The sequence below is a fragment of the Capra hircus genome, chromosome 16 (genome assembly GCF_001704415.2).
Source record: "Capra hircus breed San Clemente chromosome 16, ASM170441v1, whole genome shotgun sequence".
Lineage (NCBI taxonomy): Eukaryota > Metazoa > Chordata > Mammalia > Artiodactyla > Bovidae > Capra > Capra hircus.
In genome coordinates, this window is record NC_030823.1 from 49,486,105 (window position 1) to 49,499,312 (window position 13,208).

General features: G+C 56.1%; 2 protein-coding genes across 7 annotated transcripts in view; one reads left to right on the forward strand and one right to left on the reverse strand.

Moving 5' to 3' along the window:
- LOC102188159 (cyclin-dependent kinase 11B) overlaps positions 1–10,253 on the forward strand; it is a 40,818-nt gene extending 30,565 nt beyond the window's left edge. For all 6 annotated transcript variants that reach the window (XM_018060503.1, XM_018060501.1, XM_018060502.1 and 3 more), the window contains 15 exons: positions 4,456–4,592; positions 4,956–5,078; positions 5,358–5,453; positions 5,535–5,690; positions 5,878–5,943; positions 6,464–6,642; positions 7,352–7,442; positions 7,932–8,053; positions 8,235–8,340; positions 8,542–8,663; positions 8,741–8,848; positions 8,931–9,047; positions 9,138–9,286; positions 9,376–9,565; positions 9,645–10,253. In XM_018060503.1, the coding sequence (XP_017915992.1) occupies positions 4,456–4,592; positions 4,956–5,078; positions 5,358–5,453; positions 5,535–5,690; positions 5,878–5,943; positions 6,464–6,642; positions 7,352–7,442; positions 7,932–8,053; positions 8,235–8,340; positions 8,542–8,663; positions 8,741–8,848; positions 8,931–9,047; positions 9,138–9,286; positions 9,376–9,565; positions 9,645–9,737 (1,855 nt within the window). In that variant the 3' untranslated portion in view covers positions 9,738–10,253. The remainder of the gene's footprint in view (positions 1–4,455; positions 4,593–4,955; positions 5,079–5,357; positions 5,454–5,534; positions 5,691–5,877; positions 5,944–6,463; positions 6,643–7,351; positions 7,443–7,931; positions 8,054–8,234; positions 8,341–8,541; positions 8,664–8,740; positions 8,849–8,930; positions 9,048–9,137; positions 9,287–9,375; positions 9,566–9,644) is intronic.
- On the reverse strand, positions 10,662–13,116 carry MMP23B (matrix metallopeptidase 23B). Its single transcript, XM_018060517.1, has 8 exons — positions 12,815–13,116; positions 12,349–12,485; positions 12,128–12,267; positions 11,896–12,063; positions 11,370–11,534; positions 11,177–11,287; positions 10,976–11,102; positions 10,662–10,884 (listed from the first exon to the last, which is right to left on the reverse strand). Exons 1-8 carry the CDS (start codon positions 12,971–12,973, stop codon positions 10,710–10,712), a joined length of 1,182 nt encoding a protein of 393 aa, XP_017916006.1. The 5' UTR covers positions 12,974–13,116; the 3' UTR covers positions 10,662–10,709.

A 13,208-nucleotide genomic window follows, 5' to 3' on the forward strand; every position in this document is an offset into this window, starting at 1 on the left:
AACCTATGGCTGTCACAAAAAATGATGAGGAAAAATATAAAATTTTGACTTTTTATTTTGGGGGGCCGAAAAATACATAGAACTTGCGGGATCTTAGTTCTCTGATCAGGGATTGAACCCAGCCCCCACCAGTGAAAGTGCCCAGTCCTAATCACTGGACCGCCAGGGAACTCCCTGGAAATGTTTTGAACTAAATGAGAATAGAAGCAATATATCAGAACCTAGGGCTGCGGCTGCCGTTTTGCTTAGAGTGAAGTGTTTTGGCTGTAAACACCTAAACCAGATCCCTGCGTGGGGCTGTGGCTCCTCTCCTTTCCTTAGACAGAAGGCCCAGGAAGACTTGCCTTCTAGTAGAAATGGATTAAAATTATGCACACCTGGGGAAAGCTTTGGTGTGTCTCAGAGCATCAGCTGAGCAGAATGTTCTGGACCAAGTGGGGTTTCAGCCCCAGGCAGTTACCTCCTTGGACCAGAACTTTTCTCTCTGCTGGTCGTTAGGGATGGGGTTAACAGGACTCAAGTTCTGGTTTTTAAAAGCCCTTGTGGGCTGAAAAACCCAGTTCAGTTCCGTCGCTCAGTCATGTTGGACTCTGCACCCCATGGATTGCAAAACGCCAGCCTTTCCTGTCCATCACCAACTCCCAGAGCTTACTCAAACTCGTGCGCCGAGTCAGTGATGCCATCCAACCATCTCATCCGCTGTTGTCCCCTTCTCCTGCTGCCTTCAATCTTTCCCAGCATCCAGGTCTTTTCCAACCTGTCGGGTCCTCCCATCAGGTGGCCAAAGGATTGGAACTTCAGCTTCAGCATCAGTCCTTCCAGTGAATATTCAGGACTGATTTCCTTTAGGATTGATTGGTTTGATCTCCTTGCAGTCTAAGGGATTCTCAAGAGTCTTTTCCAATACCACAGTTCAAATGCATCAATTCTTCAGTGCTCAGCTTTCTTTATGGTCCAACTCTCACATCCGTACATGACTACTGGAAAACCATAGCTTTGACTAGACGAACCTTTGTTGGCAAAGTAATGTCTCTGCTTTTTAATATGCTGTCTAGGTTGGTCATAGCTTTTCTTCCAAGGAGCAAGCATCTTTTAATTTCATGGCTGCAGTCACCATCTGCAGTGATTTTGGAGCCCCCCAAAGTAAAGTCTCACTGTTTCCACATTTTCCCCATCTATTTGCCATGAAGTGATGGGACTGGATGCCATGATCTTAGTTCTTTGACTGTTGAGTTTTAAGCCAACTTTTTCACTCTCCTCTTTCACTTTTATCGAGAGGCTCTTTAAGTCTTCTTTGCTTTCTGCCATAAGGGTGTTCTCATCTGCATATCTGAGGTTATTGATATTTCTCCTGGCAGTCTTGATTCCGGCTTGTGAGTCATCCAGCCCAGCATTTCACATGATGTACTCTGCATATAAATTAAATAAGTAGGGTGACAGTATACAGCCTTGGCATACTCCTTTCCCAATCTGGAACCAATCCGTTGTTCCATGTCTGGTTCTCACTGTTGCTTCTTCACTTGCATACAGATTTCTCAGGAGGCAGGTAGGGTGGTCTGGTATTCTCCTCTCTTGAAGAATTTTCCAGTTTGTTGTGATCCACATAGTCAAAGGCTTTGATCACTCAATAAAGCAGTAGTAGATGTTTTTCTGGAACTCTTGCTTTTTCGATAATCCAGCGGATGTTGGCAATTTGATCTCTGCTTCCTCTGCCTTTTCTAAATCCAGCTTGAACATCTGGAAGTTCTTGGTTTATGTACTGTTGAAGCCTCGATTGGAGCATTTTGAGCATTACTTCCCTAGCATGTGAGATGAGTGCAATTGTATGGTAGTTTGAACATTCTTTGGCATTGCCTTTCTTTGAGATTGGAATGAAAACTGACCTTTTCCAGTCCTGTAGCCACTGCTGAGTTTTCCAAATTTGTTGGCATATTGAGTATAGCACTTTGACAGCATCATCTTTTAGGATTTGAAATAGCTCCACTGGAATTCCATCACTTCCGCTAGCTTTGTGTGTAGTGATGCTTCCTAAGGCCCACTTGACTATGGACTCCAGGATGTCTGTCTTTCATGAGTCATCACACCATCATCGTTATCTAGGTTATTAAGATCTTTTTTGTATAGTTCTGTGTATTATTGCCACTTCTTTTTAATATCTTCTGCTTCTGTTAGGTCCATGCCATTTCTGTCTTTTATTGTGCCCATCATTGCATGAAATGTTCCCTTGGTATCTCTAATTTTCTTGAAGAGATCTCTAGTCTTTCCCATTCTGTTGTTTTCGTCTATTTCTTTGCATTGATCACTGAGGAGGGCTTTCTTATCTGTCTGTGCTATTCTTTGGAACTCTGCATTTAGATGGGTATATCTTCCCTTTTCTCCTTTGCCTTTCTTCCTATTTGCAAGGCCTCCTAAGATAACCATTTTGCCTTTTTGCACTTCTTTTTCTTGGGGATAGTCTTGATCCCTGCCTCCTGTAGGATGTCACAAACCTCCATCCATAGTTCTTCAGGCACTCTATCTATCAGATCTAGTCCCTTAAATCTATTTCTCACTTCCACTGTATAATCATAAGGGATTTGATTTAGGTCATACCTGAATGATCTAGTGGTTTTCCCTACATTCTTCAATTTAAGTCTGAATTTGGCAATAAGGAGTTCATGATCTGAGCCACAGTCAGCTCCTGGTCTTGTTTTTGCTGACTGTATAGAGCTTCTTCATCTCGGGTTGCAAAGAATATAATCAATCTGATTTCGGTATTGATCATCTGGTGATGTCCATGTGTAGAGTAGTCTCTTGTGTTGGAAGAGGGTGTTTGCTATAATCAGTGCATTCTCTTGGCAAAACTCTGTTAGCCTTTGCCCTGCTTCATTTTGTACTCTTAAGGCCAAACTTGCCTCTTACTCCAGGTATCTCTTGACTTCCTACTTTTGTATTCCAGTCCCCTGTGATGAAAAGGACATCTTTTTAGGGTGTTAGTTCTAGAAGGTCTTGTAGGTCATCATAAAATCATTCAACTTCAGCTTCTTCAGCATTAGTGGTTGGGGCATAGACTTGGATTACTGTGTTATTGAACGGTTTGCCTTGGAAACAAACAGAGATCATTCTGTCATTTTTGACACTGCACCCAAGTACTGCATTTAACTTATATGGAGAGTACATCATGCGAAACACTGGGCTTTTTGAAGCACAAGCTGGCATCAAGATTGCTGGGAGAAATATCAATAACCTCAGATACAGATGACACCACCCTTATGGCAGAAAAGGAAAAGGAGCTAAAAAGCCTTTTGCTGAAAATGAAAGAGGAGATTGAAAAAGCTGGCTTAAAACTCAACATTCAAAAAACAAAGGCCATGGCATCCGGTCCCATCACTTCATGGCAAATAGATGGGGAGACAATAGAAACAGTGACAGACTTTATTTTCTTAGGCTCCAAAATCACTGCAGATGGTGACTGCAGCCATGAAATTAAAAAACACTTGCTTCTTGGAAGAAAAGCTATTACCAATCTAGACAGCATATTGAAAAGCAGAGACATTACTTTGCCAACAAAGGTTCGTCTAGTCAAAGCTATGGTTTTTCCAGTAGTCATGTATGGATGTGAGAGTTGGACCATAAAGAAAGCTGAGCACTGAAGAATTGATGCATTTGAACTGTGGTGTTGGAGAAGACTCTTGAGAGTCCCTTGGACTGCAAGGAGAACAAATCAGTCAATCCTAATGGAAATCAGTCCTGAATATTCATTGGAAGGACTGATGCTGAAGCTGAAGTTCCAATCCTTTGGCCACCTGATGGGAGGACCCGACAGGTTGGAAAAGACCTGGATGCTGGGAAAGATTGAAGGCAGCAGGAGAAGGGGACAACAGCGGATGAGATGGTTGGATGGCATCACTGACTCGGCAGACGTGAGTTTGAGCAAGCTACAGGATTGGTGATGGACATCCATTTCTTCTAAGGGATTCTTGCCCACAGTAGTAGTTACAGTGGTCATCTGAATTAAATTCTCCCATTCTTGTCCATTTTAGCTCACTGATACCTAAAATGTTGATGTCACTCTTGCCATCTCCTGTTTGACCACTTCTAATTTACCTTAATTCAGGGACCTAACATTCCAGGTTCCTATGCAGTCTTGTTCTTTACAGCCTCGGACTGTGTACCTCCATCACCAGTCACATCCACAACTGGGTGGTGTTTTTGCTTTGGCTCCTTCACTTCATTCTTTCTGGAGGTATTTCTCCACTCTTCTCTAGTTGCATGTTGGGCACCTACCGACCTGGGGAGTGCATCTTTCACTGTTGTATATTTTTGCCTTTTCATACTGTTCATGGGGTTCTCAAGGCAAGAATACTGAAATGGCTTGCCAGAGGGGTAGTTTATAAATGCAGCAAAAAGCACTGAGGGCCAAAAAGAAAGTTTCCGGTTTCAGGTGAGAAAAGATTTGGCGTGCTCCTGTTCTAGGGACCGCCTCGAGCAGTTAGAGAGGAAGCGAGAACGGGAACGCAAGATGCGGGAACAGCAGAAGGAGCAGCGGGAGCAGAAGGAGCGGGAGCGTCGGGCCGAGGAGAGGCGCAAGGAGCGGGAGGCCCGGCGGGAAGGTGGGCGGGGCCCCGGAGGTGGGTGGAGCCTGGGAGTTGGGCGGTGCGGGAAGGTAGGGGAAGGCTGAAGGAGGGCAAGGTGGGCGGGGGCGAGCGAGAGGGCTAGGTGACGCTGCAGGTCTCCGGGTGTGAGCTGTGCACCCTGGATAGCCATGTCTGGTGTCCACCTGCCTAATGCCCAGTGGGTGATAGGCCTGGGCATGAGGAGGTGGGTTCTGTCCCCTGCCTTTGACCAGTAGAGAGCAGTCTAGAATGCCCATGTGGGTCCTCTGGTGACTTCCTGGGCTCCTTCCCGGGCTGTAGGCGTGTGTGCGCCTAGAGGAAAAGGGGACTGCCCCCAGCCCCTGTGCTGTTCTTGCGCAGTGTCTGCACATCACCGAAATGTGAGAGAGGACTACAGTGACAAGGTGAAAGCCAGCCACTGGAGCCGTAGCCCACTCCGGCCTCCTCGAGAAAGACCTGAGCTGGGGGACAGCCGGAAGGCAGGTAAGGCTGCACAGCGCCTGCGGGCCCAGTGTGGGGTGGTCTTTGCTAGGGGGACACCTGAGCTCAGAGACTGGCTGATGCTTCACAACATCACAGGGTGCTGCAGTACCTGTGTGTGTGAAGGGCTATTTGTGTAAGTTCATGCGCTGGAGGATTTGAAGACTTGTCTTCCTCCCAAGTGTCTATAGATGAGCTGGTCCTCTTATATGAAAAGCACCATCTAATGTTGTTATTTTAAAACATTGCCCCACATTCACCTTCAATGGTTTATTTTATAAGTGAAAGAAGAGAAGGTGGAAGAGAGAGACCTGCTGTCCGACCTGCAGGATGTCAGTGACAGCGAGAGGAAGACCAGCTCCGCTGAGTCCTCGTCAGGTGACTGCTCACCCGGCCCTGCCCAACTCGGCTACCACAGGGCCAGCCCCAAGTTCACTGCCGCCTGTTTTCTTCCTAAAGCGGAGTCGGGGTCAGGTTCTGAGGAGGAGGAGGAGGAGGAGGAGGAAGAAGAGGGGAGCAGCAGTGAAGAGTCGGAGGAGGAAGAGGAGGAAGAGGAAGAAGAGGAGGAAGAGGAGACGGGAAGCAACTCTGAGGATGTGTCTGGACAGTCAGCCGGTGAGCTCGAGCCTGAGGCTTAATGTGATAGAAGCTTGGAAGTTACACAACAATAAAGTCTAAGTAAACAAATAACCATCTTGAAAATGCCTTGCTGACTGGGACCACGTGAGACCCCCCAGTGATCATGTGAGGGCCCTTTCTACCTCTTGTAGAGGGTCTTAGCTGACACCTGTTTCTCTTGCAGAAGAAGTGAGTGAAGAAGAAATGAGTGAAGACGAGGAGCGAGAGAATGAGAACCACGTCTTGGTTGGTGAGAAGCCCCCGAGTGGTGGTTCACCACTTCGTTGTCCACCTCTGACCAGGGTGCTTGAACCATGTCAGAGTTGTGGTGGGACCGTGACCCACAAATAACCCTTGTCTATGGCACGTCCCACCCGGAAACCACAGGGGCACCCAGCTGCTATGTCCAGGACCCAGCTGCTGGTTCCCTGGGCACCCTTCTGGGGGCTGCTTGGCCTGGACATTGGGACAGGAGCTAGAAAATGCCAGCTGGCCTCTGACCACAGACCAGTCACTGGCCCGGGACTTTGTGGCCTCCGCCAACAGCCAGGCCAAGGCCTTGGGCCACTGGATGCCAATTCTGGGCCGGCCTTCTCAGATAGCTGGTCATTAGCTCACAGTGGTCCCAGCCTGGCCAGTGGCCCCAAGACACAGCGCCCTCTGTCCAGGGCAGTGGGACGCAGTGTGTCCTGGCCCCCAGAGGTTCTCATGCTCATAGTCCCCCCCAGACACTTGTCTGTCTCTTGTTCTGAAATCGGGTTTAATTTCAGAAGTTCCAGAGTCACGGTTTGACCACGATTCTGGGGAGAGTGAAGAGGGGGAAGAGGAGGCAGGTGAGGGCACCCCCCAGAGCAGCGCCCTCACCGAAGGGGACTTTGTGCCTGACTCCCCAGCCCTGTCGCCCATAGAGCTCAAGCAGGAACTGCCCAAGTACCTGCCCGCCCTGCAGGTGAGCAACCTCCCCTTTGCTGCCCATGGATAGGGCTGGTGGCTGAGAGCAGAAGCTGGGTCTTCACTGTGGGTGTCTATCCCTGGCCAGGCCTGGTCCCTAGCCTCTGACATATCTCCTGTCACGGTCTGGTCTCTTGTCCAACAGGCTTGCTGGAGGACAGCTCCTGCAACTGCAGCCAGGACTTCCACAAGGGGCCCCATGCATGAGTCAGGCCACCTTGTGTGCAGTCAGCTCTGCAGTCACTTCTGCCTCAGCCTGGGCAGATGGGCCCTTGACCTCCCTCGCCTTATTGCCCTGTAGGGGTCAGAGGGCAGTGGTGCGCATTGCCCTGCAATTCAGTAACCAAAGTGCTGCAGGGAGTGACTTGGGGGAGGGTTAGGTCCCAAGAGGGTGAGGGCCCAAGGTGCACTGAGGGTGCCACTGCTCCTGAGGGGTTGCTGCGCCAGCTGAGGGTGCAACACAGAGGGTCCCTGCTATCTTGGCATCATCTTAGGATCAGTGGCTGGAGGTGTGGCGGGGGGCCAGTGCCCAGGGCCGGCTGTTGGATAGAGGGCGCCTGCTCACTGAAGGAGCGAGCAGAGGCTGAGAAGATTATTGCTCCCAGGTCCTGCCTGAGTACCATCTGGGCCTCTGGAGATGTCTAGTTGAGACTTTGCTGTGGGCTGTGAGCCTGGCTACCATGCCCTCACGCTGGTGCCTCCCCTAGGGCTGTCGGAGTGTGGAAGAGTTCCAGTGTCTGAACAGGATTGAGGAAGGCACCTACGGGGTGGTGTATAGAGCAAAGGACAAGAAGACAGGTGGGATGCAGCCCAGGGTGGTCCCCCACAGGGAAGGAGGTGTGGGGCATGGACCATGTGGCCCAGAGTGCCAGCCAGCACCACAGGCCCCTGGCTGTGTACAGGGCCCTGTCACCTTCAGTGTCAAAGTCACTGGGCATAGTTCCTTCTGATCCCAGGGGTCACCCCTCCCCTGGTGCTGGCCCTCACGGGGCCTCACCTGGCTGGTGCACACCTGAGCAACTGGCTCTTGGCACCCACAGAAGTCAGCCTGATCAAGAAGCCCTGTGCTGCTTGTGAGTATGGAGTCCACCAGGCCAGGCCTGGAGTGACAGCACCTGAGCAGGTGTGTGCCCCGGGGGGCAGGGCCTCAGAGACGGAGGCGGTCCAGGCTCTGAGCCCCCAGGGAGGCCAGTTGGCCACGTCCTGTGATTCCAGGAGACAGCCATAAATGGGAGCATGTGGATAAAAGAAGGTCTCCTCAGTGTCCATCTTCCGGTGACTTTTCAGATGAAATTGTGGCTCTGAAGCGACTGAAGATGGAGAAGGAGAAGGAGGGCTTCCCAATCACGTCACTGAGGGAGATCAACACCATCCTCAAGGCGCAACACCCCAATATCGTCACCGTCAGGGTGAGGCCCATGCACCTCTGCCCACAGGGCCCCCAGGGCAGCGCCCCTAGAGGCCATCACACTTGGGGGGTCCCTGCTGTGTCACCGGCTGTCCGGCCCTGGGATCTCACGTCTCTTGGGAGTGCCAGTGGCGGCAGGGCTGGCTGGGGCCCTGACCCCTTGGACCTGCTGTGTTTCCTAGGAAATCGTCGTGGGCAGCAACATGGACAAGATCTACATCGTCATGAACTACGTAGAGCACGACCTCAAGAGCCTCATGGAGACCATGAAGCAGCCTTTCCTGCCAGGTGGGTCCCAGTCAGTCCCATGGGGTGGCCCTGGACCCACATCCCCTGAGGGATGTCCCACCCTCGGGCTGTTGGGGGGCGGTGGGGCTGCTGACCTTGAACTGTGACCCTGTCCCACTGGGTGCGCATATGCTGGAACAGCCAGTGGCTGCCATGGCAGCAAGTAGCCAGGCACCAGCCCTGTGCTGCCCGTTGCCACAGGGGAGGTGAAGACGCTGATGATCCAGCTGCTGCGTGGAGTGAAGCACCTGCACGACAACTGGATCCTGCACCGGGACCTCAAGACGTCCAACCTGCTGCTGAGCCACGCGGGCATCCTCAAGGTGAGCCCTGCCCGGCGGCTGGGGGCAGGGCAGCTCCCGGCCTCGAGCCATCTGCAGCCCACCCTCTCCCCTCGTAGGTGGGGGACTTCGGGCTGGCACGGGAGTACGGGTCCCCTCTGAAGGCCTACACCCCAGTGGTCGTGACGCTGTGGTACCGAGCCCCCGAGCTTTTGCTGGGAGCCAAGGTGAGCGTGGGTGTTCTGGAGCCCCCGGGGCATGCCAGCCCTCAGCCCCCTGAGCGCTCCCTGACTCCTCCCTGACCCCCAGGAGTACTCCACAGCCGTGGACATGTGGTCGGTGGGCTGCATCTTTGGGGAGCTGCTGACTCAGAAGCCGCTATTCCCTGGGAAGTCAGAAATTGATCAGATCAACAAAGTGTTCAAGGTAGGTGCCCGCTGGGGGCAAGTGCAGGTGCCCAGGCCGGGCCACCCTTCCCTGCATGACCTGAGTGTCTTGAGATGCTCCCTCTTACAGGACCTGGGCACCCCCAGTGAGAAAATCTGGCCTGGCTACAATGACCTCCCAGCTGTCAAGAAGATGACCTTCACCGAGTACCCCTATAACAACCTCCGCAAGCGCTTTGGGGCTCTGCTCTCAGACCAGGGCTTCGACCTCATGAACAAGTGCGTCCTGCCCTGCACCCCACCCCTGCCCACCTTGGCCCTGCCCCCAGGCTGCCCCATTGGTGGCACGTAACGCCTTTTTCTCCCAGGTTTCTGACATATTTCCCTGGGCGGAGAGTCAACGCAGAAGACGGCCTCAAGCATGAGTATTTCCGCGAGACCCCCCTCCCCATCGACCCCTCCATGTTCCCCACGTGGCCAGCCAAGAGTGAACAGCAAAGGGTGAAGCGAGGCACCAGCCCGAGACCTCCAGAGGGAGGCCTGGGCTACAGCCAGCTGGTAAGGGGTGGGCAGGAGCTGGGGAGTCCCCAAGGCAGGGCTGGCCCGGTCTGGGCCCTACATGCCACTGTGTCCACAGGGCGATGACGACCTGAAGGAGACCGGCTTCCACCTCACCACCACAAACCAGGGGGCCTCGGCCGCGGGCCCGGGCTTCAGCCTCAAGTTCTGAGGTTCCCAGCCGACCTGGACCCACCCTGGGGAGCACCGACTGCGCAGGTGTTGGAGGCGGTGTCTGGGTCCAGACTGTGGACCAGGGTGCCACTGCCATAGGGCTGCCACGGGTACAACCTCAAGTCTTGGACTGCTGGCCTCATGGAGTTTTCCACGTTTTCTTTTTATTTTACCTTGGCTTGTAAATTTGTAGGATTAAATCACATTTTCCTTGTTGTGGGAGGAAAGGCTGTACTTTTTCATATGACTTGGACTTGCCCTGTGAGGGGAGGATGGGCATTCGTACCCCCACACACTTGGCCACAGGAGGGCCATGCCGGGCGGTCACCGCTGGGACTGGGACCAGAACTGTGGAGATTTTTGTAGTTTTTAAATCTTCAGGCTGCTACTGGGGCACCTTCCTGCTCCTTAACGCAGGGCCCCCAGAACCAGGCATGTGAACTCAGCCACAGTGGGTTTTTGTACAAGGTTGTTACTGTGTTTTAAGATAATAGTAAAATATTCTTGGAGGAAAGGTCTGGTATATCCTTCTTTGAGCAGCTAGTCCTGTGCTGAATCCTGAGCTAGTGCTCCCTGGGGGTGTGGGGAGCCTGGGCCCCCACAGTCTTGATAGGAGGGGGGGATAAAGGGTGGCCTCCAACCCCACTTGGGCCCATCTCTTCCTGACTTGGAAGACCTCCAGCTACTAGTCTGGCTGGACAGGCTCTCTGTCTGGGGCCCCCACCTCCTCCAAACTAGTTCCTTTTGCTGGTGTCCCCAGCCCCGCTCCCGAGCTCACCCGACTCTTGCAGACACGGGGGCCCTGCCTCCCCAGCACTGAGCAAACGCCAGATCTGGCTCCAGTGGTCAGCCCGCTGAGCAGGCTCCCCACCCAATGAGTGCAAGAGCAGCCGCCCACCCTCCCAAGAAAGGGCAAGGAGACTTAAGAGACAAAGTGCTTTATCAGCGGCCTCAGCCCGGAGGGCGGCGCTCAACTCCGCACGCGGATGCGCCAGGAGTAGGTGCTGAGCACGCGCTGCCGCCGGCGCACCACACACGTGTAGGTGCCCTCGTTGATGGCGTTGGCGATGATGCTCAGGTGCGCTTCGCCCAGGGCCAGGTAGCCAGGGTAGGAGAACTCTAGCGGTTCCTGGTCCTTGTACCAGCTGCGGAGAGGGAAGAGGGCTGGGCAAGGAAGGTCCTGCCCTCCCCTCTTCGCCCCCCGCCCCTAGTCGGGCGCCGGGGCGGGTCACTCACTATACTTTGCCTTTCTTGTGGAGGATCTTCTGACCGCAACGGAAGGTCACATTCCTGCCCTCGGGCACCAGCTTGGTTTTGGTCCTGGGGGGCGGCGGGGTGGCGGCCACCGTGGGGAAGGGGAACTCTGCTCGGGGTGGGGCAGCCAGATCAGCGCCGGGCGCCCCGGCGCACCCAGGCCAGGGGGACACCCGACCTCACCATAGCAGAAGTCGCAGCTGCTGGGGCACAGCCTCTTCATGAGTCGCCGGCGGGCGTCGCAGAAACCCCTCCGCGCCCAGGACGCGCACACAAACAGCCGGTCCAGGCAGCCTGCGAAGGCAGACTGACCTCAGGACGCGCCCGCCCCCGCCCCCGCCCGCCTCCCGCAGCCCACCACCCGCCCGGCACTCACCGTAGAGCCGGTGAAGCCCCCACAGCTCGTCCTGCGACAGTGCCTTCCAGCCGCGCAGCGTGGCGTTGAGGTGCATGAGCGCCCGGCCGTGCTGGGAGTGCATCAGGCCCAGCGCGTGGCCGATCTCATGGGCCGCCACGTGCACCAGGTCGGTGAGCCACACGCCTGCAGGCCCGGCCGGTCAGCGCCCGGTACCCGGCCCAGGACCCACCCCCACCCCACCTCCTTGCTCCCCGCGGCCTGCACAGCTGCTGCAGCGCAGGGAGCCTCCCCGCCGCAGCCACGGAAGATAAGAATGTTCCAGGCCGGCTAGGCGGTGAGCTGGCCCCCAGGAATGCGGCTCCGGCTCCGGCTCCAGCGGTGTGGGGGTGGGGGGGCTTCAAGACTCCCGGAACCCAGGCCTACGGCCTCCAACCAGCCTCCCCTCCCCGCCAGCTTGACCCCAAATCACCTACACGACCCCTCAAAGATCCCCGCTGTTCCCACCGTGGTGGAGGGGCCCCATGGGAGGCCAGGACCGCGTCACCTTTCTTCCAGCTGTAGCGCGTGGGGCCCAGGACCCAGTACTCGCTGTCGTCAAAGTGGATGCCGCCGTGTGGGGGAAAGAAGGCGTGGGCCAGCTCGCCCGTGGGGCCGTCGAAGCAGTGGTGCAGCGGGGAGACCAGGCAGTCCGTGTGGTTGACGGGGTAGAAGCCTGGGGGAGCACGGGCCTGAGAGAGGGCCTCTGGGTGGGGCGGGGGCAGGGGCACGGCGCCCACCTATGCGGAGATCGCTGGGCTGCTCGGGGGCCACCTCGCGGAAGCTGAAGGGGGACACGTCACTCCACATGCGGAAGGCGGCGGCCAGACCCCGCCGAGTCTCGCTGGGGCTGAGCAGGTTCCTCGGGAAGGAGAGGATCCTGGGGTAGGAGTCACGGTCAGGGGTGGCGGCCAGGAGGCACCGTGCTTGCACCCCCCACCTTCCAGGGCCAGGGCCGCACTTGTACGTAAGGTTGAAGTGTTCCCAACGCAGCCTGGCAGGGGTCAGCGTGTAGCGGCGTCTGCGGGGCGCCGGGGGTTGCGGCGGACCGAGGTTCCCGGAGGCCAGGACGCCCGAAGTCTGGGGCGCAGCGTCTCCCTTGAAGGGAAGCAAGTGCTCCGTGGGAAGGCGGTAGGGACTGTCCTCAAGCCCCAGGTCGCGAGGAAAAGGGCCTGGAAAGGGGGCGCGCTCCAGGGAGCGCTGATGGCCCCTCTTTCTGCCTTTCGGCTGTTTCTGGTTTTCTACCCCGAGCCGGGTTTACTTAACAGAAAGAAAAAGTTACTAAAAACAAGCCCGGTCGGAGTGGGCGGAGCTGGCGGCAGATTTGCCCCCCACCGGCCCCTCCCCCCGCATCCGCGGACACGCGGACTCACGCCGGGATCGCTGAGCCGGGGCCGGACCCACCCCGTTCCCGCGCCCGCTCTCACCTGCGCTGCTCTCGCCCCGGCCCGGGTCGCTGGGGTTCCTGGCCAGGCCAACAGCACGAGCGCGGGGAAGAGGCACAGCGCGCCCAGCAGCGCTCCAAGCCGGCGGGCCTGGTCGCCGGCCCCCGACGCCGCCGAGGGGACGCAGGCCCCGCGGCCCATGGCGCCTGCGGACTCGCTGTCGGGGCTGGGGCGGCGGGGCGGCGCGGCAGCGGCTCGGATTACAGCCCCGGGGGGAGGGCGCGCGGCCGCCCCTGAAGGGAACCAGCTGGCCGCTCACTGTCGGGAGCACCCCCGCTGCCTCCAGCCTGGGGCGCAGGGACCTGGGCCTCTGGGTCGGTGGCGGTGGCCTGGGCAGGGCCCGCTGGGCGGGGTCACTTGGCAGTGGGGGGGCGAG